Raw genomic sequence first — 22,071 nt, forward strand, 5'->3', positions numbered from 1 at the left:
ATCTAATGGGCATGTTGTTGGACGACATCGCTGAAGCAATTGAGAGACTGCTTCCTCATCAAGAGGAGAGAAAGAGTCAAATGATGGGGTCATACTAACACAAGGCAAAGCCCTCCTTATAGGAGCATCAAACTGAGCACTTATTTTAGCAACTTTTTCAGTGAAAAATGTTGCAAAGTCATTTGCTGACAGTGAAGTAGTTGATGGTGGTGGTGGAGGATTGAGGAGAGATTTGAAAGTAGAAAAAAGTTGTCTACTGTCAGTGGCGCTCTCAATCTTGCTTTGATAGAATGCCTTTTTTGCAAGTGTAACAGTGGATGAAAAGGATGACAGCAAAGACTGGTAGTTACTAAGATCATTTCCATCTCTGGATTTACGCCATTTCCTCTCAGCAGCTCTAAGTTCCTTTCGTACTGAGACTATACTGTTCGTCAGCCATGGATGGCGAGGTTTAGAACGAGTAGGTCTTGAGGAAAGAGGACATGCTGCATTCAGACAAGATGCCAGTGTAGAGCAGAGAGTCTCTGTAGCGTCATTAACCTCAAGTGTCAAGAATGAGCTAGGAGTAGGTAAAGCAGATGTTACTAATGTTGCAAAATGGTCACTTGAGAGGCTTCTGAGATTACGCCGGAACGAAATTATCGGAGGAGGAGCAGCTGGGTTATCCAGGAGACACACAGAGAATCTGATAAAGTGATGATCCGATACATGTAATGGATTAACCAAAACCTTGTCTGTATTACAGTTACGTACCAGAATTAAATCAAGATCTTTACCAGCCTTGTAAGTAGGAGGACTGTGGACACGTGTGATATTAAATGAGGAGAGTAAGGACAGGAAGTCAATTGCAGACGAGTTATCCAAATGAATATTAAAATCGCCAAGGATTAATAATGGGCATGCATCCATTGGAATAGCAGACAGTAGAATGTCCAACTCGTTCACAAAGTTCCCAAGTTGTCCTGGAGGGCGATAAATAACCACCAAGTATAATTTGTATGGTTCAGTTATCATGATGGCATGATATTCAAACGAGTTGTGGACCTGAGCAGGCAGCAACTGTGTAAACCTCCAATCATCAGAGACGAGAAAGCCTGTCCCGCCTCCTCTACCAGACGAACGACTGGTATGCGAAAAAGCATAACTGGTCGACAACGCTGCAGGCGTGGCAGTATTCTCCGGCCTAATCCACGTCTCTGTAAGCGCAAGCAATTGAAGCGATAACTGTGAGGCCAGAGCAGGAATGAAGTCCGCTTTATTCACTGCAGATTGGCAATTCCACAACCCTACAGAAAAAGTAGGACAAGCCTGCTGAACTGATTGTTGCCTTTCAACACCAGTACGCTTATTAACCTGACCGGATACAGGGATATGTTGAAGGCACATTATTAGAAGGATTGTCAGCTAACAAGACAAGGTGAGACAAGAGTGAAACTTATCTGAGAGGTGCCTTGCTTGTGTCCTTGCTCGGTGGACTCGTCGCAGGTAGACTCGATTCGTCTTCACACGAGTAAGTCTTCACACGAGGACGGCTGCACACGAGCGCTGACGCCTCCGCTGACGCTCCAGCACAATAACCACTTTAAATGCTAGTCCTAATTGATCACGCGGAAAACCACCCCCTCTAAAAACTCACGACACCAAGGCCAGTCTAAGCGCAATTAAACAGACAGCCGTAATGAAAACAATATCAACTACCACTACCCACTACGGCTAATAACTAGTTTACCAACTTGTAACTATGACAACTACATAAACAAATCCCTTAACAACACGAGACTCCCATACAATTAAAACTTACAGCAAGTGCGGACGCAGCTCCAGAAAAAAACGAGTTGAGTTCAGTAAAGCTAACGTTAACAATCTACTTAGTCCAGCTACACTTAAAAACACCACCCCCTCTAAAAACTCACGACACCAAGGCCAGTCTAAGCGCAATTAAACAGACAGCCGTAATGAAAACAATATCAACTACCACTACCCACTACGGCTAATAACTAGTTTACCAACTTGTAACTATGGTTGATGGTATGGTAAAGATGGTTAAAAGAGAAAGTTGACGATCTGGAAAATCGCTCTCGCAAGCTCAACTTAAGAGTCGTGGGCATCCCAGAGGGAGTGGAGGGGTCCATTCCCGTAGTTTTTATGACACATTTTTTCGAAGAATTATTTGGAGACCAATTTTTCCCGACCCCCCTCATCCTCACTGGTGCATACAGACTCGGGCCAGCCAAGTCGCCAGAGGCAGACGGTAATAGAGGTGGGTCGGTCGAACGGGTCTTTAAAATGAACGACCTGAACTGATTCGCCTTTCCAGTTCTTGTTCGTTCTTTCGTTCGTCGCTGAATCACACTGACCTAGTGCTGCTGTGAATGCCTATGGCCCAGCTTCCTAAGGCGAGAGCCAAACCAGAGAATGTCTAATAAGGGGAGAACTGCCACTCTCGGAAAACTTCCGGTTTCTGAACTGGTTGCAGTTCCTGCTGTGGTTCCACATGAGGGCGCTCGTCCACGAGTGCAGAATGAATGGAGGTCTATGGAGCTGTACCCCTCAAAATCCACTTTTCTCTGGATATAATTTTTTTCCAAGTAATTTGAAAATTGTTTTCGAAAGGGGAGGCAAAGAAAATACACTTGGTTGAGTATTATTATTTTTTTAAAGTCACTTAATTGTTCTAAAAAGCCTTTCAAACGTGTCTATGACGTCATTCATTAGCACAATGCTAGCGTGTTATGGGCAACAACGACCCAACCTGTAAGAAATCAAAAGGACATAAGTACTCGTTCATTCAACTTTTGACCTATAACCCATGTTGAAGTTATACAAACTACAATCAAATCTGAGATTTGTCAACGACAATCAGGTGAAAGAGGCAAATTTAGCCGTCTAGCTCCATTGACTCCCATTCATTCTGCACTCATGGCGATCGCCCCCAGTGGAAATCTAGTGGAACTGCAACCAAAATTCGGTACAATGGGACTTAATACGGAGTGGCAAGGCTCTCCGTAGACGGGCTCTGGCCAAACCATGCTGTTGTCTGTATTGTTTCTAAAACATTCTCATCGAATTACCCAATGAGGGGCATGAAAGCATAGCAACCGTTTCCATGAAAGAAAAAAAAACAAATGGGCTAGTGAGACTATAGTGGGAGAGGATACGATAAAAAATAACGATAGTCATTAACATTTCCATTTTACATTTCAATATTGGGATGACATAGACTTTGGTAATAAGCTCTTGTCCTTGCTCCCAAGCTTGGACACTCACAGGTGGGTTTCTAAAATACAGACACAATAAATAGACAATACATACATACAAATAGACAATACATACAACAAACAAATAACACAATCACCCTTAAAAACAACAATAACACTTTCATAACAAACCGGTATCAAGAAGATGACAATTGTGATATTGCGCTTGGTATGAACGACTTTTTGTAAATGTTTTTGGTTGCTATTGCAGCTGTGTACCTCCTTCCTGATGGCAATTTCCTGAATTCTGTAAACAGAGGATGCACTGGGTCAGACACAATGTGCTGGGCCTTACGTCTCATGTGTGTAGTATATATATCTGCCAATTGTCTCTGGCCTTTACCAACTATTTTACTGCCCAGTTTAACAATTCTGGATAGCTTGTTTCTGTTCTTAACCCCCAGGTTTCCCAACCAAGTATACATATCAAATGTCAGCACACTCTCAATCAGACTCCTGTACACAGTCTCTAAAATTTCTTTGCTGACCCCATATGAGTTCAACTTCCTAAGTAGATATAAATGCTGCATTGCCTTTTTAATGTGTACTCAGCGTTTTTAGTAAAACTTAAAGTGGAGTCAAAGAATGTTCCTAAATATTTTAACTCCTCTACCTCCTCTACATGTTGGTCATTAATTACAACAGGTACAAGGTCATGGCAGGATTTTTTCTGTTTCATTATCACCATCTCTTTAGTCTTCCCCTCATTAATAAAAAGAGCACTGTCATTGCACCAGTTAATAAGCTCTTCAATACAGTTAAAATATGCGGATTGGTTGACTGTATTCCCTGCCTGCATTAGACCAACCACAACCATATCATCAGCATACTTATACAAGTGACAGATAGAGTTCATAATATACATTTCATTGGTGTACAAGGAAAACAAGACCGGGGAAAGAACGCAGCCTTGAGGCGCCCCAGTATTTAGGATCACTGTCTCAGAGGTAATGCCACTGAACACTACCAAAGTCCTTTTAGGCAAGTCCCTCCACTCGTCGGCCATTTGACAACGATTTTTGGGCACTCGTCGGGCATCCATTTCAGCAGAAATGCGCGTGCGCAAGGCTTCACGACACCAATCTTGCTCCAGCGGCGAGATCACAACACATGATTGGCACAATGTCTTCACAACACACCATATGATTGGCTCAATGTATTCACATCACACCACATGATAGGCTCAATGTATTTGCATGTCGACGTTTTGCCAAGGAAGGGGTGGGATATGTGTAGACAACGACCATATTGGCGTGACAACCTAGCCCCATGCATTTCTATAGAGTATTTTTTGAGTGCTGTGTCTCCACATTAGAAAGTCTCTGACACTACTCTTTGTGGTCGGTCTGTGAGGAATTCTTTTATCCACTGCACAAGAAAACTATTTGTGTTAATATCACATAGTCTTTTAACTAATATATGTTTCTGCATACAGTTAAAAGCTGAACTGAAGTCAATAAATAATAGTCTTGCATAGTTTTTTGGCTGCTGTATGTGTTTACTGACCGTATTCATCAGTGTCAGTGTTGCATCTCCAGTACCCCGCCCCCTCTTGTATGCAAATTGAAATGGGTCAAAATATCCATTAAGTGAGGATGAGAGATGGTTAACTATGACCCTCTCCATACACTTGCACAGGATACTGGTCAGTGCAACTGGTCTAAAATCATTAAGCTCTGTGGCTTGAGGTTTCTTAGGGACGGGAACTACATTTGATATTTTCCATGACTTTGGAACGTAATGGTTGTTCAATAGAAGCTGAAACACTGGGGTGAGCTCAAACCTGCATGTCTTAATCATCCTGGCCTTGAGTCCGTCCGGGCCAGGTGCTTTGCCTAATTTAATTCTGACTAAACTGGTTGCTACCTCTGTCTCTGTCAGTGTTACTCGAGTGTGTGCAGTTGTGTTGTTGAATATATCAAAATCAATATTTGTATAAAATCTGTATTTGCAAACCAACCTTGAAGCAGTTTTCTTTCTTCTCCCCAGTCTATCGTTCTTTTTCGCGTGTAGACTATTTTTTTGTTGACAGCTACTTCATCCCTTCAATTATATCTGTTAACTACTCAAGCATCATTATCTCTGATCATGCCCCTGTTATTCTTGATATTTCTTTTGCTCTGAATATGAAACAGCGTCCATTATGGAAATTAGACCCCCTTGTACTGGCCATTATTATTGGGACCAAGCACTGGAGAGAGTTAATTCATCAGCCTCATGTGCCCGCCTCGCACTCATTCAGTTTAAAGTGCTACATAGAGCACATTATAAAGGCCAAACTGGCAGATATATTTCCAGGGGCTGATACTAGCTGTAGCAGGTGCTCTTTTTCACCTTCAAACCTTACTCACACATTCTGGTCCTGCCCTTCTCTTGATACTTACTGGAATGGAGAGTTTAAAACTTTATCTGAGGTTCTTAACATACGCATGGAACCAAATTCCTTAATTGCGATATTTGGTGTTCCTACAGACACAGTCATTAAAGCTCAGTCTGATGTTCTTGCATTCACTTGGGGCAGCCGTGGCCTACTGGTTAGCGCTTCAGACTTGTAACCGGAGGGTTGCCGGTTTGAACCCTGACCAGTAAGAACGGCTTAAGTGCCCTTGAATAAGGCACCTAAACCCTCACTGCTCCTCGAGCGCCGCTGATGTAGCAGGCAGCTCACTGCACCGGGATTAGTGTGTGTTCACTCTGTGCTGAGTGTATTTCACTAATTCACGGATTGGAATAAATGCAGAGACCAAATTTCCCTCACGGGATCAAAAGAGTATACTTATACTTCATTGCTCGCCCACCGTAGAATTCTCCTTATGTGGAAATCCACAACACCCCAATCACTTGCTCGTTGGCTAGACGATGTCATGCTCTTTCTTAAACTATAGAAAAAATAAAATTTACGCTGAGAGGGTCCTTGAAAATTTTCTACCCGGGATGGCAGCCTTTTATTGACTATTTTAACAACTTAAAGGAGTTGGAGACTGAGTCCAATTAGGCTACCCTAGCTTTCCACACTATTTCTAACAGAGTGCGGTAATAATGCTCTCAAGCATCCAGGCCTTAAGGTGTATGTGTGCGTGTTTTCATTTTCTCCTTCTACTCTTATTTTGTGGGGATTTATTTGTATTTTATTTTCATTATTATTTGTATTTTATTATTAGGGCTGTCAATGGATTAAAACATTTAATCAAATTAATTACATACTCTATGATTAATTAATCTAAATAAATCGCATATATAATTTTTGCTGTGAAAGTATTTTAAATATTTAAATTCAAATTAATCAATTAATAATCAGCATTAATGACATTCAAGTTCAAAAACTCTTTTATTATTATTTTCACTGTTAAAATAATGCCCATAATAATCTATGATATGACCTAATATGCTGAGGAAAGTGCTTCGGGAAGAAGTTTTTTTTCACATACTAGGCATTTCAGGCCACAGATATAACCTACTGTAGGGGACACAATGTCAACTCAATGTCAACACTATTTCTTTGCATTGATGTGCAACTTTAGAGTTTACGAACTCCGGAGATATGCAAATTCCTTGCTGCAGACATTGCAGAGGACTTTATTTTAATCAACACTTTATTTTTATCAACACCATCAGGCCGTTTTTTAAAAGTAAATGTTCCAATCAATGATCTAGGTAGCACATTTTCTTCTCTCTCCTTCATTTTACAATCTAATGGTTACTGACTAGAATGGCTCGGGGTCAAAATCGGAATCGATTAATCTGCGTTATTTTTTTTAATCAGTTATTTTTTCTCAAATGAATTAATCTACATTAATTAGTTATTTTGACAGCCCTAGTGTGTATGTATGTATAGGAGTATTGCTGTGTATTTACATCCATACTAGTTCAGGATATTGTTGTTGTTGTCAATGTTATTGACAGAAAAAAGCAAAAGATATGGAGATTGTACCATAATGCTTCCTACTGCATTATGTATACCAACAATTTCCATCAATAAATAAATATTATATAAAAAAAATAGTGGACATACTCAAGACTTTTTGTACTGACATTATTTGTTATGAGTATCGTTATTTTTTAAATGGTCAATGCTAATTTGTGGATGGGCTGCTTCTATGTTTAAGCTGGTAGGCTTAGATGAGCCCTAATGAAACACAAAGCAGGAGCAGTTGTTTGCCAGCTATGTTAGCCCAGGACCATCAAAATACTGGACATACTCACTCACTTCTGGAGGGCAACACAGGCATTATTAAAGTTTCTATCTATCTATCTATTTATCCATCTATCTATCTACTGTATCTATCTATCTATCTATCTATCTATTTATCTACCTGAGTTTTGAGCACACCAAAAAGTATCCGTTTTCAGTTTCCTTCAGATATCTAAAAAGCATTTTTCATTATTAAGTGATTTTAAAGGCCAGTATGGAACCAAAACATGGTACAAAATTAGCAAATTCTTCTCAATGACATTAAAAACAATGAATACATACGGTATAATGAAAATACTTTTATTATGTAGTTACAAAATAGTCACAGTAATCAGGATATTAATCCAGCTGAGTGACAAGGCAGAAGATTTCACAGGATTTACTCTGCAGCCTCCTTGCCCTAAGACAGAGAAATTAAGAAATGTAATGTAATTGAGTAGGCACATATGTTGACTTACAACACATTGAAATATGGTAAATTTGATTTACCTTTCCAGAATCACGGCTCTTTGCTCTCATCTTGTTGACCTGGGATTCAGCAATGTCAGCACGCTCCTCAGCCTCCTCTAGCTCATGCTGAACCTTCCTGAACTTGGACAGGTAGCCGTTGGCTTGCTCCTCCTAATAATGAGCAGATGTTTGATTAGTACAGAGCAAAACTTATGGCTATATATATATATATATATATATATAATATTATTAATATGAAAGGCAAGACATTTGGCCATATAGGCAATATAAGAGACTGCTTACAGCTTCCTCAGCCTGCCTCTTGTAGGCTTTGACCTTCAGCTGCAGCTTGTCAACCAGGTCCTGCAGTCTGGTGACATTCTTCTTGTCCTCCTCAGTCTGAAAAGAAAAAACATCTGTCAATTGTTGTACTCCTCAAGTTAAATGTATTTCAATAGTGGTTAAATAAAGTTTGTACCTGGTAGGTGAGTTCCTTCACCCTCCTCTCGTATTTGCGGACTCCCTTGACAGCATCAACACCACGTCGTTGTTCATTCTCAACCTCACCTTCCAGCTCACGAACCTTTACATGAACAACATTTTCATTTCAGACACGGTCTTCATTTTATTCATTACATTCAGAACAATTTTCATCTCACCCAGGTTTAGCCACTCACCCTGGACTCCAGTTTCTGGAGTTGTTTCTTGCCACCCTTCATGGCCAGATTCTCAGCCTCATCCAGGCGGTGCTGCAGATCCTTCACAGTGACCTCCAGGTTCTTCTTCATCCTCTCCAGATGAGAACTGGTGTCCTGCTCCTTCTTCAGCTCCTCTGCCATCATGGCAGCCTAGATGACAGCATTATTGTTTATGGAAGGTAGGATGAAAACATATCCTTAATGTTTAAATATTTAATATGTTAGGGATGAATTAAGAAAAATATATCACTACTTACATCAGTGATGGCTTTCTTGGCCTTATCCTCAGCATTTCTAGCCTCCTGGACGATGTCATCAACCTCACTTTGGACCTGAACCAGGTCAGCCTCAAGCTTCTTCTTGGTGTTAATCAGACTTGTGTTCTAACATTCAGAAACAATTTGTTAAATGTTAAATGATGAATCTTTTGAAAGTACTGTGGAAACGATGGAAAGAATTATTTTATGTGAGGTAAAAAACTATATGTCCACCTGAGAGTGCAGGAGGCCAACACGCTCACTGGCATCAACCAGCTCCTGTTCAGCCACTTTGCGGCCTCTCTCTGTCTGCTCCAGGGCAACTCTGAGCTCCTCAATCTCAGCCACCATCAGGGTGTTCCTGCGCTCCACCATGGCAGCCTGCTCCTTCATGTCTTCCTGTCCTCTGACAGCATCATCAAGATGCAGTTGGGCATCCTAATAGAAAACATGGAATGACAAAAGAGATGTCATGCTACCAATAGACAGCTCGGGTGTTTTATGGAGATACTTCTCAAATGGATAGTGATGGCGGTTAGATGAGATCACATAGTACCCTTGCACTACTTCATTCTATAACTGACCTTGAGTTGACCTTGTACATTTCTCAGTTGTTTCTGGGACTCAGCAGCCTGGCGGTTAGCATGGCTCAGCTGAATTTCCATCTCATTGAGGTCTCCCTCCATCTTCTTCTTGATTCTCAGGGCATCATTCCTGCTCCTGACCTCAGAGTCCAGAGTGCTCTGCATGGAGTCAATCACCCTCTGGCTGTTCCTCTTGATCTGCTCCATCTCCTCATCCTTTTCTGCAAGTTTCCTGTCAACCTCACCCTTGACCTGGTTGAGTTCAAGTTGGACACGAAGAATCTTGGACTCCTCATGCTCGAGAGTTCCCTAAACAAAGAAAATGAAGAATTTTTAAAAATTAAAACATCATATAACATCATCATTTCAGTTTATTAATGTGTAGAAAAAGCCCGCCTGAATTTCTACCTCAGCCTCCTCCAGGGCTGTCTGGATCTCAGACTTTTCAGTTTCTACAGTCTTCTTGGCCTTCTCCAGCTCATGGATGCTCTTTCCAGTCTCACCAAGCTGCTCAGTCAGGTCCGAGATCTCCTCTGCAAATATGCATGTTACAGGATATTACAGTAAACAATATTATGTGGATGTTTAAAAATATTTTTGATTGAGATATGGATTGGGTTGATTTGACTCACGTTGCAAATTCTTGTTCTCCCTCTTCAGGGTCTCCAGGTGGTCAAGAGACTCCTCATAGGAGTTCTTCATCTTGAACAGCTCAGTGCTGAGAGAACGAGCCTCTTTCTGAGCACCCTCCAACTCTGCCTGACCCTCCTCGTACTTCTGCTTCCATTCTGCCAGGACCTTTTAGAAACAGTTTTTGTTGTGAGGCTTATATTTATTCAGTTTTCACATACATTCCACATTTCAATGTTTTGGAGGCATTACCTTGTCAAAGTTTCTTTGCTTCTTGTCAAGGTTGGCAGCTAGACCATTGGCTCTCTCCACATCAATCATGAGGTCCTCAACCTCACCCTGGAGTCTCTGCTTGGTCTTATCCAGAGAGGCACACTTGGAGTTGACAGCCTCGATTTGCTCCTCAGCCTCCTGCAGACGCTGAGCAAGCTTTTTTCTGAAAATACCAATAGATTGTTGTCAGTGGGACATTATGGGTTTTCCTCAAGAAAATCCAAGGCTTTAATTAACATTCAAATTCACTTTTTTGCATCTTTAGCACATACTTGGACTCCTCAAGCTCCTCAGTGCGCTGGATGGCATCAGTTTCATACTTGGTCCTCCACTGAGCAACCTCGCTGTTGGCCTTGGACATGCCACGCTGTAGTTCAGCTTTAGCCTCCTGCTCTTCCTCAAACTGCTCCCTCAGGAGGTCGCAGTCATGGCGTGCAGACTGAACAGCATGGGCCAGGGCGTTCTTGGCCTATGTGTTAACAAGTGAGAGTGTTAAAGCCTTTCACATAATGTGTATTTAAACCTGGCCAATAAAGCTGATTCTGATTCTATGTAATCCAATTTCTTCTCTTTGTGCATAGGTTTCAGTACCTTGACCTCCTCCTCATTCAGTCTCTTCAGCTCCTCAATTTGTTGAGTGAAGGCCTGTTTGCTCCTGGTCAGCTGAGATACAAGAGCATCTTTCTCCTCAACCTGGCGGCCAAGCTCACCATTTTCAGTCTGAAGTCTTGCTCTCTGAGCACTGAGGTCATTGACCTGACGGGCACCCTCATCACTCTTGGCCTTGGTTTCACTAAGTTGGTCCTCAAGGGTGCGGCACATCTTCTCCAGATTTCCCTGTTTATGAAAATGCCCATTAGTAGCACAACGTTTATTGTAAGTTGTTTTGTTTAAAAGATAACATGAGGGTAAACATCTCATCAACCTTAGCTTTAGCAACAGCCTCCATATTGCTGGCGAGATCATCAATTTCCATCTTGTATTCACTCTTCTCCTTCTCAAGCTTCTGCTTGACACGTTGGAGGTTGTCGATCTGCTCTCCCAGCTCAGCCACACTGTCGGCCTGCTTCTTGCGGAGAGCTGCAGCAGTGGCTTCATGCTGCAGGGTGGACTCCTCAAGGTCACGACGCAGCTTCTGGAACTCAGCCTCACGCTTCTTGTTCATCTCAATTTGAGCAGCAGTGGCACCACCAGCCTCCTCAAGCCTCTCACTGATCTCCTCAAGTTCCCTGGAGAGATCAGCTCTCTGCTTCTCAACCTTGGCACGAGCTGCACGCTCAGCCTCAATCTCTTCCTCCAGTTCCTCAATGCGGGCCTATAGGTAACAAGAATATTGGTAAGACAGAAAATTGCAAAAAAGCTCAGATTTTGACTCGCTAGAGAATAATTAAACCTGAAGCTCCTTGATCTTCTTCTGCAGCTGAGCACCCAGTGATTGTTCATCCTCAATCTTGCTAAGAAGTTGGCTTGTTTCAAAGTCCTTCCTATGTCACAGTAAAGTAAAATAAATGTCAGTAAATGCTTACACAAAAGTGTTTAGTTGTATTTTGATTAAAGGTTTGCATAAATAGAGTTGCTCAGTGGAATCATGCATTACTTCTTCAGCTTCTCCTCAGACTGTTGCTTGTCGTTCTCCAGATCCATGATGTTCTCCTGGGCCAGCTTCAGGTCACCCTCAAGCTTTCTTTTAGTTCTCTCAAGGTCCATACGGAGCTTCTTTTCTTGCTCCAGGGAACCCTCAAGCTGCCAATTTGAAGTTTGAGGTAAGCATGTGGGAAAATGTATCAAATGTAGATTTATTTGTAAACTCCTGTTGGTTAAGAACTTACATCATCCACTTGCTGTTCAAGCTTAGTCTTGGATTTGGTCAGAGTGTTGACTTTGTCTTCCTCTGCCTGAAGATCATCAAGAGTCTGCTGATGGGCCTCTTGTAGGGCTTTCTTCTCCTTTGTTAGCTTAGCAATGGACTCATCCTGAGAGGCCATCTCTTCAGTTAGGTTCTTGACCTGCACATAGATAGTTTTGAATTAGTAAACAGTGTAACTATGATATTTTATTTACAACACACCTGATCTGCCCTTTAGAAATCCCAACCTTGTTCTCGGTGGCATGTTTCTCTTTCTCCACTTTGGCCAAAGTCAGCTCCAGATCATCAATGTCCTTCTTGAGCTCAGAGCACTCATCCTCCAGTTTCCTCTTCTTGGCAGTCAGCTCAGCATTGATTTCCTCTTCATCCTCCAATCTCTCGGTTGTCTCTTTGAGCTTGGCCTCGAGCTGGATCTTACTTTTGATAAGACCCTCACACCTCTCCTCAGCATCATTGAGACCCTCATTTCCCTATTGTAAATATAAGATAGAAGCATGACATCTGATTTGTATTGAGACTGAGACTGGGTAGTGGTATGATTGTGAACATAAAATGGTACAATATATACACTTACAGATGCCACTTGCAGTGCCAGGTCGTTCCTCTCTTGCACCAAAGCCACCATCTTCTCCTCGAGCTCCTTCTTCTTGGCCTCAACCTTTGCATGGACATCTTTAAGTTTGTCATGCTCCTCCTTCAGGGTGGCCAGCTCCTTCTCAGTTTCAGCACTCTTCAGTAGGGGCTTGATCTTGTAGTAAACCTTCATCCATGGCCAGGTCTTGACATTCATGAATGAGCGTATATTGTACTGGATGGTGTAGATAGCCTCTCTGTAAAAGTAAGGTGGTGATTCTTATCTTTAAGCCTTCTATATTAAACGATGACTACATGAAATGGGTAGCAAATGAAATAGGACTATACAAGTGATACAATTCAAACTATACACATCTTTAAGACTTTTGAGCCCTAAAATAAAATAATAATATATAAAAAGTAAATTGCCTCCTTTCCATCATCTTCACAAACTCCCTCCTCATCAGGTATGCACGGCAGAGAGCCTGAGTCATTGTGACCAGGGAAGCCAGTTTCTCATCTCGCATCTCCTCAAGGGTACCCAGCAGACCAGCTTTGAAGAACACCTGAGAGATAAAGGAAAATATCAGCATGAACTTGATAAAGAAAAAGCTTAGCTCTTGTCTGTACTCGTGATAAGCAGATTATAAATTGCATGAAACATATCTACCTTAGTGTGTCCAAACATGTACTGGGTGTGATCAACATCAATGGATCCCAAGAGCTTCTCAGAAGCCTTCTTGTTATCAATAAATTGACCATCAGGGATCACACTGGCATTCAGTACTTTGTATCTGGACAGAATAAATACATGTACATATACATTATTACTTTTCTCCTCTCTAAATGCAGTATTGAATATGTGTAAACATCATTGGCTTTCTCAGTTCACCTCTGCTTGAAATCACCATATAAGATTCTGCTTGGGAAACCCTTTCTGCAGATTCTGATACCCTCAAGTACACCATTGCACCTGAGCTGGTGGATAACCAGGAAGTTTTGCATGAGACCTGTTAATATAGAGATATGTGTATTTTTCAAGGAAAATTCAGGAGTGAGAGCAATGACATGTATAATATGATGACCAGGAAGTTCTGCATATAACCTGTCAAGTACATGTTGTGAGATCTTCTATTCTCCATGTAATTCATGAATAATGCACACATCTTTATTGACTACCAAACGCATTTTACCTGGTTTCTTAATTTCATTTGGAATCAGACAACGCACAAAGTGAGGATGGGTGCTCCTCAAGTTGGTCATCAGTTTGCCCAAGTTCTCCTGTTGAGATAAGAATGCAATGAAATCATCCCCTCACCTCTCTTTAGGATGATTGATTTGTGTTTTATTGGTGTAATATGCATACCCTGAACTGTGATGACACAGTCTGCATGGAGCCACCCTTCTTCTTACCACCCTTCTTAGCGCCACCAGCCTCTGTTGACATACAGAGAAGTGAAAAATTCGACAGCTGAGTTACATGCATAGAAAGTCTATAGACTGGATATTCCTGTATTAGCTTTTATACAGCTTTTTGTTACCCTCAACAACAGGTGGGTACAAGACAGGCAAGAGTTTAACTCCTGACTTCTGGTACAGCTGCACAACAGAATCGTTTAGTGGATCCTTGTTCTTGTCCAGCCACCCAGCAACATTGTAGTCCACAGTGCCGGCATAGTGCACGAGGGAGAAGTGGGCCTCAGCCTTGCCTTTGGCAGGCTTGGGCTTCTCGAAAGCCTTAGTCTTGCCAAGATGTTGATCATACAACTTGTTCTTGAAAGTGGTGTCAGAGGCCTTGGGGAACATGCATTCCTCTTCAAGGATGGCAAAGATACCCATAGGCTGTTAAAAAAATATTTGTGGTTTTAAAAGAAGTCATTATGAAATAATATGAGTCTAGTACTTCATCATTTTGATTAAAACAAACCTTTTCTATAAGCTCAATGCAAGCGGCCAAGTCCATGCCAAAGTCAATGAACTCCCAAACAATGCCCTCTTTCTTGTACTCCTCTTGCTCCAGAACGAACATGTGGTGATTGAAGAACTGTTGCAGTTTCTCATTTGTGAAGTTGATGCACAGCTGCTCCATGCTGTTGAACTGTGATTGGAAAAATGGAATATGAATGTCCCCAATTGAAATTATATTACATTGTTCTTTGTTTGAAAAAAATATGTGAAATTATCCTCACATCGAAAATCTCAAAGCCAGCAATATCCAGCACACCGATAAAGAACTGCCTTGGCTGTTTAGTGTCCAACATCTGGTTGATACGGATGACCATCCACAAGAACATCCTTTCATAGATGGACTTGGACAAGGCCGACACTGCGTTATTGACCTGAAATAGAATATCAAAGCAATGGTCATGCTATATTCAGACCAAAAAGTCAAATGCTTACGATAAAAGCAGGTAATTTCATAGGATTTTAATCCTTTATTACCTGTGGCACAGTCTGACCCTTGGTGACAAACTCATTTCCGACTTTCACTCTTGGGTAGCACAGAGCCTTCAGCATGTCAGCAGAGTTCAGGCCCAGGAGGTAAGCGACTTTGTCAGCATCTACAAACAGGGCAAAAGTGTAGCATTTGGTGAAATTTATAGCATTTGGGACAGCATATGAAACTAGTTTGTCCACATCCATCTCCTCTCCCTAAATCAAAAAGTTTGGCCAAGATGGTGTGGGTTGAAATACTATCACAAACACGTGAAGATATCGGAGTGACCACTGTTTTGTATATTACTTTTCTAATCCTGAGGGAAATTTAGAATACAAATATCCATGAATACACATGGCGATATGAATAACATGATGGTATATCAATTTTGGGTGTGGTGTAGCAGCGGTCCATTCTGGGTTTAATTTCCAAATCTGCCATTGCCAGTTTGTCTACTAAACATCAGTCATTTTAAACTTTAATTTAACATAATAAAATGTTCTCAATGAATAAGACTACCTTGTAGTTATTACTAGAACTGACTGATTCAGTAGAGTGTCGTAACCTACCCTCAGTGCCATCAGGCTCAGCCTGCTCCTCACGCTGCTTCTGCTTGAATTTCATGTTGCCATGATGGAGCACAGCACCAGTCAGCTTGTAAATGGTGCATTTCTCCTCATTACTGAAACCCAGGATATCAATGGCATCCTGTAATGACAAAGTATTTGATTATTTTAAAGCTTTCTTCAAAAATTTGAAGGGGGGACCCATTATTGGAAGACTTACATCTGTGGCATCCAACTCCTCTTTGTCATCAATGCTGGCCACAGCGATCTGACCCTGACTGCACATTGGGAAGTCATAGGGGTTGGATGTGATGAGGGACATTTCTGTCAGGATCAAAACATTATTTTACAAATTCAGAATTACAAGTATTGTTATTTTTTGAACGTTTGGTGAAAATATTAACCTTACCTATAATTTCAGGCTTGTGGTTGGTCATCATCTGGAAGAAGATGTGGTAGCCTCTCTCATCAGGAAGCTGGAATGTCACTCTAGACTTCTCCAGCAGGTCTTTTTAAGCATAGAAGGATGTACTTTTAAGTTATACATTTAAGGCAATAAAAGAACATTTCTACTTGGAACAATTATACTTACAAGTCTCAATATCAGCACTAGCCAGTTTTCCAGAAGTGCCAAAGTGAATTCTGATGAATTTTCCCTGTTTGAGATTACATTTTGTCATAACATGTATTCATTTAGCTCATGCTTTTAACCAAAGCAGGTACTCAAGTATTCAATGAATAATAAAATATTTAGTATTAGACCTAAGAGTAACAATAAATACTGCCTTTACTTATACAGAAAGCACAAGATGATAATGTAGAGGTTTAAGTAGAAATCATTGAATGTTTTTAAAAAGAGATACTAATAGATCTAAAATGAATTACATGATAAGTTTGAGTCAAAAGAAAAACCCAAAGAAGTTGATTTTATCTGAAAATGAAAAAAAAAATCATGTTAGACATTAGATGAGAAACTAAACTTACGAAACGTGAAGAGTTGTCATTCCTCACAGTCTTGGCATTACCATAAGCTTCCAGCAGTGGGTTGGCGGCAATGATCTGGTCTTCAAGAGAGCCCTGCATGTTAATAGATATATTGTTACTGAAGTTCATGTCTGTGTTGCTATGTGATAAGTAGCCTATAAATATGCAAGGGGTCCTATACCTTAATTTTTCCACTGCTGGCTGGTGGCTCTGACTTCTTGCCACCAGACACTGCAATTGTTGCAAAGTACTGGATGACACGCTTGGTGTTTACAGTCTTGCCAGCACCAGATTCTCCACTGTATTAAACAGAATATATTGCAATTTTCTATATCACAATTACAAGGTGAAGTGTACCAGAACAGTACATAGAATATGATGCAAAGATTTAGCCCTCTATTAAAACTGTTTTAAGGGATCCATTGACACTTACGTGATCAGGACAGACTGATTCTCCCTGTCTGTGAGGCAAAATATACATTTACATGAATGATTTATTTTACATAAATGAATCAAATATACAGTATAATGTATCAATATCGTTCAGTGTTGGCTTTAAAAACAGAAAGCATACCTTGAAGCATGAACTGAAATGCGTTGTCAGAGACAGAGAAGATGTGGGGTGGGGCCTCCACACGCTTCTTGCCTCTGTAAGCATTCACCACTGCTTGATCGTATACGGGGAGCCACTTGTAGGGGTTCACAGTGACACAGAAAAGTCCAGAGTAGGTCTTGAATGAAGAAATAAAGAAGATTGTTTTTTGAGCTTTTCATTTTTTATTTTATTTTTTTAATTTGGTCAAAAGTGTAATGCTTACGTAGATCATCCATGCTGCATAACGCTCTTTGAGGTTATACAAGACGGAGGCTTCGTTTAGGTGGGTCATCATAGCCATGTCCTCAATTTTGTCGTATTTGGGAGGATTCAAGGGGAAGACTTCGTCTTCCTTCACTGTCCTTTCCTAAAACCAATGTAGAAAACAGCTTTAACAAAGAGATGTATTCAAGAAACTTTTTGTGATAATGTAATTTTTTCATCAGAACAATTTAACTCCCTTGCTAAATTACCTCCTTGGTTTCAAGCGTTTCAACAACAACTTTGCCTCCTTCCCTCTTTTTTATTGTACCCTTGACGTACAAGTCCTCTTTGTCAACCACATAGCAAGCAGTCTTTGCATCAAATGGCTTGGTTTGGGCCTCAATTCTCTCCTTTTCAGGCTTACGAAGGTAAATGGCAGCTGGGCCATATTGGGCCATTTCACCGTCCCCCATGGTTGCTGGTTACTGCATTAATCAGAAACATGAAGAGCAGACAGTTTCGACATAAAATGCTTTTCATAATCAGACATATACAGACACAGTACTGCAAATAAAGTGTCATCGTCATCAAGGGGCAAAACAAGGAAAACCACGGTTGTTTACTAGACCTCCATATATGGAGCTTATCAATCACATGGGGTACTCAAACTGTACAAATCTTTAAAAAGTCAAATACAACACAGTCTTTTGAAATCTAAACAATAAAGGAACCAATTTATTTACTGCATTATTGTCCTGAAATCTAATTTCATCCCTATCATACTAATATACATACTAATGTACACTATCATACTAATAAACACTATCATACTAATATACAATATGTACATACATTGAATATACACACATGTCGAAAACACACTATGCAAACGACTGAAGTTAATAAGCCCCGAGAGGCCGTAAGTTACACTGATTTTAGAACAGCTAAGGGGCGTTGTTAGGACATACACACAAGCAGAGCGCCTGAAACCCCCCTCAGCTGTTCTAAAATCAGTGTAACCTATGGATTTGAGTGGCTTATTGCTTTTCCAAAACGGTTACTACATATAGGCTATAGAAATATATTTCCTATAGCTGAATGGTTGCCAAGCAACGTCAAGATGCAGCTTCTCTAATTTTTGTAGACTCTTGCTGAATCGTGTTCGATGCCATTGTAAAATCCAGCACAATCATAATCAAGGACTGGAACTATCCATTATAGAAGAACATATTGACAATGATAGAACCTTTGCAAATGTTCCTATTACCCTGTTGAAGCTTTTTAATGTAGTAAGATATCAATAACTTAGTGCAGGGTAGGGATGTTTAAACATAAGCTTCCATTCTCAAGATCATACAGTATGAGTGTCATAACTAGGCACAGGTAATTGATGGTGTAGGGATATAGGACACAATCTGCTGATAAATATGTACAAATTAGGCTTTGGAGCTACACCTGTGTCATAGTTCATACCAATAATTAATAAATGCCTCCTAAAATATTTGTTTACTTGAAGGCTTTAGCTGTTCAGATAAATTAGATGATAAATCAGATGTAGTGCCTTACCTTTTCCTCTCAAGACCAGATGAATTTTCCTCAGTTGAGTATCTAAAAATGTTAAACATACAAAGTCAAGTATTTATTATAGAAATAAATGTAATGTAAAATGTTAGCAGTCCATGCTTCGTTTCATGCTTTAGAGATGAAGAGATGCAGTCTGCCACGACACATTCTGTAATAGGAGGAGCCCCCTCCTGTCTGCCTGTGTCTGTGAAAGCAAGGTATGACTTACTGTGCACTTGAACTCCCCCTTGGCCTTTTGCAACCCTCCACAGCCCTCCTTATATTGGCTGTATTCTGTCAACTAAGCAGAGTTCTAATAAGGCAAAGTGTGTTTGATTGATGTGTTTGGATCTATTTAAACATCATCTCAACCTGTCACACACAACAGTAAAAGAGGTTTCTCACCTCAAAGTGAGGGCCATAATTATGTTCCGTCTTTGTGACTCAATTTGTGAAATTATTTTGTGTGTATTTTGACCAATTCATTTATGGAATAATTAGGATTTAAAAAGTTGCAAAAACATTTCATATCTGGAGATGCTCATTATGGTAAACTATGTGGCTATTTTTAACTGAGCAGAAAAAAAAACTATATCAAGTTAATGGTAGGGGCACATTGAGCAAAGTTGTCCATAATTATGTTTTCTCTATCAACATACTATAGAACGGTTGGCCTATACTTTGATAGTAGTGTGATACAAATGCAATTGTTATCATATATCCTAATTAAAGGGTAAGGCATGCCCCATAAGTCTGTTCACCTATGCAATGTTCCTTTTATGGCCGATGACTTGTCTGTTTTTAATGTATGTGGTGTGTAAATATCAGTTTAATAAATGTTGTTCCCCTTAGATTTGTAGGCTCCCTGAAATAAATTGCATGTAATTAATATGTCAGATATTTATGTGCTGTATCCTATTTATGCCCACCACGCATTCATGCGTATAAATGGCATGTGTCACAAGTGTTTTGGCACTGCTAGAACTAGTAAATTTTAGGGCAGCATTCCAAAAGTGAAGTGCACAGCGGTTTTATGACTGGTGTTCAGTGACAGATTTCTTGTACAAATGCCTGGATAAACTGCATTACCAAAAGTACAACATAGACATCAAGGTAAAGAAATTGAAGCTTAAAAGTAGGTATCACAAGTCATAAGAAAGCAATAATTTATTCTGTGTGTTTCCTCAACCTTGTGACACTATATAAATAGCTGTTAACCTTCTAGGCTAACCATGTTGGCCTATTAGGGTGTTTTGATTGGTGGCTCTCCAAATATGTGCAACCAGCCTGCAGCTCCATGGTTGAAACACCATGCTGTCATATTTCTTATGAGACTGTGTATTATGTTCAGTGTAGTTTGAAGGCACCACTGATTGTAGTGTATCAGCTGGGGTATTATACAGAGTTATTAGACCTTGAACGTTGGGAAGGCCCATTTATGTGAATGGAACTTTATGGAGCACTCTGAAGAACCATATAATAAACTGCCTCCTTTAAGTTATACTGACACACATCTTGATAAATGCTTATGCATCATTAGTTATTAAATTGCTATTTGGCTTTTTCTCTCAAAGTCTAATGGGATAACTCTTTTTTGTATTACAGATCACAGAGTTAAAAACAATATATACAGGGTTTTATTTCAAATGATAGGAAAAGAGCCATGTATGTCACTCATTGAGCAAAATGTCATAAACTAGCCATCATGTGGCATATGCATGGCAAGGCAAGGCACCAGGAGCGATTCTAGGATCAGACCATTAGGGGTGCTCAGCCCCTAATAGGGGCGTCACTAGATCTTAAGCTGCACTGGGGCAGAAGACACCCTAGAGCAGTGGTTTTCAAAGTCGGGGCCGGGGGGCGCAAGAGGGTGCCAGGGGGTTCCTCAGCAAGTTGGAAGGAAAAATAAAAGCAATAAATACATTTGAAAAATGTAAAATATACCTATTACTATGAGGGTTGTTATACAATTCCATTATAATAATTTGTTGCATATTTGAACATTACATTTTCCATGAGAATGACTGTGATTAATAGTATAGAGTGATAGCTCTCATATAGCAGAAAGCCCCAAATGCAATTTTTACACACTGTATGCTCCATCGCGAAGTAATTGTGGCTAAAATAATCAGTGTTGGGAACGTTACTTTAAAAAAGTAATTAGTTATAGTTACTCACTACTTGTTTCAAAAAGTAACTGAGTTAGTAACTGAATTACTCTATGATAAGAGTAACTCGTTACCAGGGAAAGTAACTATTTGCATTACTGTTACAAAAAAAAGTTGCTATATGTCAAAGAATTTGGATTTTTTGAGCAGTTTTGAGCAGCCAGTTGAAATGAGTAGAACAGACAGGTGTTTGTAGGCTACATAACTTTCGATATTCATTAGATCGATAGATAGATACTTTATTGATCCCAAGGGGAAATTCAAGATATTGCACATCGACAGACCTACGGTTGACTTCAGCCTGTGTCATAGGTTTTTGTTGTGAGGCAGAAAGATCTAGCTTTTGCTGCTTGGAGGACTTTGCTCCGAGTCCTTCTTTGCTAGTGGATGGCGAGCTATCATCTATGGTGGAGATATCGGTGTTTTTGGCCACTAGCTTTAGATGTGTGTGTGAGATGCTTCATTAAATTAGAGCTGCTTAACGGATGTCGACAAAGTCTTCGCTCCTGGACATAATGTACACATTACATGCACGTTCTTGCCTTGATGAATTTGAAGTAGTGCTTATATCTCCACCTTGAAAATGCCAACTTTTCGGATTGCTCCTGACCTCTGCTGTTTCGTCAAATCTCTGTTGCGTGTGTGTGTGGCACGTGTGCTGGCAAGTGTGTAAAAATACTGGCTCTGATTGGCTATCATGAAACATGACTCTGCCTTAGCCAATCATAATCGCTTAAGTCGTTATTAACTCACCTCCTCACTAGCTGTGGGCC

At 40.4% G+C, this 22,071-nt stretch overlaps 2 protein-coding genes, 1 long non-coding RNA gene and 1 pseudogene across 3 annotated transcripts in view; 3 read left to right on the forward strand and 1 right to left on the reverse strand.

Moving 5' to 3' along the window:
• The window catches only part of LOC143123054 (uncharacterized), a 79,872-nt gene extending 63,581 nt beyond the window's left edge, over nucleotides 1-16,291 (forward strand). Inside the window, exon 5 of the long non-coding RNA XR_012986785.1 lies at nucleotides 16,206-16,291. This is a non-coding gene — a long non-coding RNA (uncharacterized LOC143123054). The remainder of the gene's footprint in view (nucleotides 1-16,205) is intronic.
• Nucleotides 1-22,071, forward strand: part of LOC143123546 (myosin heavy chain, fast skeletal muscle-like) — a 245,337-nt pseudogene that overhangs the window by 114,115 nt on the left and 109,151 nt on the right.
• Nucleotides 1-22,071, forward strand: part of LOC143123485 (myosin heavy chain, fast skeletal muscle-like) — a 201,065-nt gene that overhangs the window by 112,176 nt on the left and 66,818 nt on the right. The window lies entirely within an intron of this gene.
• On the reverse strand, nucleotides 7,813-18,040 carry LOC143123052 (myosin heavy chain, fast skeletal muscle-like). The gene is made up of 38 exons (XM_076284164.1): nucleotides 17,837-18,040; nucleotides 17,587-17,730; nucleotides 17,343-17,499; nucleotides 17,202-17,229; nucleotides 16,950-17,067; nucleotides 16,769-16,861; nucleotides 16,377-16,440; nucleotides 16,194-16,292; nucleotides 16,005-16,108; nucleotides 15,788-15,926; nucleotides 15,224-15,342; nucleotides 14,971-15,120; nucleotides 14,709-14,879; nucleotides 14,323-14,623; nucleotides 14,148-14,218; nucleotides 13,975-14,062; nucleotides 13,674-13,791; nucleotides 13,452-13,575; nucleotides 13,211-13,347; nucleotides 12,783-13,038; nucleotides 12,436-12,678; nucleotides 12,171-12,347; nucleotides 11,939-12,084; nucleotides 11,735-11,825; nucleotides 11,267-11,656; nucleotides 10,933-11,178; nucleotides 10,614-10,810; nucleotides 10,321-10,504; nucleotides 10,071-10,236; nucleotides 9,847-9,971; nucleotides 9,439-9,747; nucleotides 9,089-9,292; nucleotides 8,855-8,980; nucleotides 8,577-8,747; nucleotides 8,378-8,482; nucleotides 8,203-8,298; nucleotides 7,939-8,070; nucleotides 7,813-7,849 (listed from the first exon to the last, which is right to left on the reverse strand). Exons 1-38 carry the CDS (start codon nucleotides 18,038-18,040, stop codon nucleotides 7,829-7,831), a joined length of 5,814 nt encoding a protein of 1,937 aa, XP_076140279.1. The 3' UTR covers nucleotides 7,813-7,828.

Source organism: Alosa pseudoharengus, unplaced genomic scaffold (genome assembly GCF_046254945.1).
Source record: "Alosa pseudoharengus isolate Yale_2024_CS ecotype anadromous, Long Island Sound unplaced genomic scaffold, YU_APseudo_1.1 YU_APseudo_1.1_scf_14, whole genome shotgun sequence".
Taxonomy (NCBI): Eukaryota; Metazoa; Chordata; class Actinopteri; order Clupeiformes; family Clupeidae; genus Alosa; species Alosa pseudoharengus.

Coding starts and splice junctions, on each gene's coding strand:
- LOC143123052 (XM_076284164.1), bottom strand. CDS start 18,040: ATGGGGGACGGTGAAATGGCCCAATATGGCCCAGCTGCCATTTACCTT. Junction 15,121..15,223: donor AGGGTCAGACTGTGCCACAG/GTAATAAAGGAT, acceptor ATTCTATTTCAG/GTCAATAACGCAGTGTCGGC. Junction 13,792..13,974: donor AAATGAAATTAAGAAACCAG/GTAAAATGCGTT, acceptor CTATATTAACAG/GTCTCATGCAAAACTTCCTG.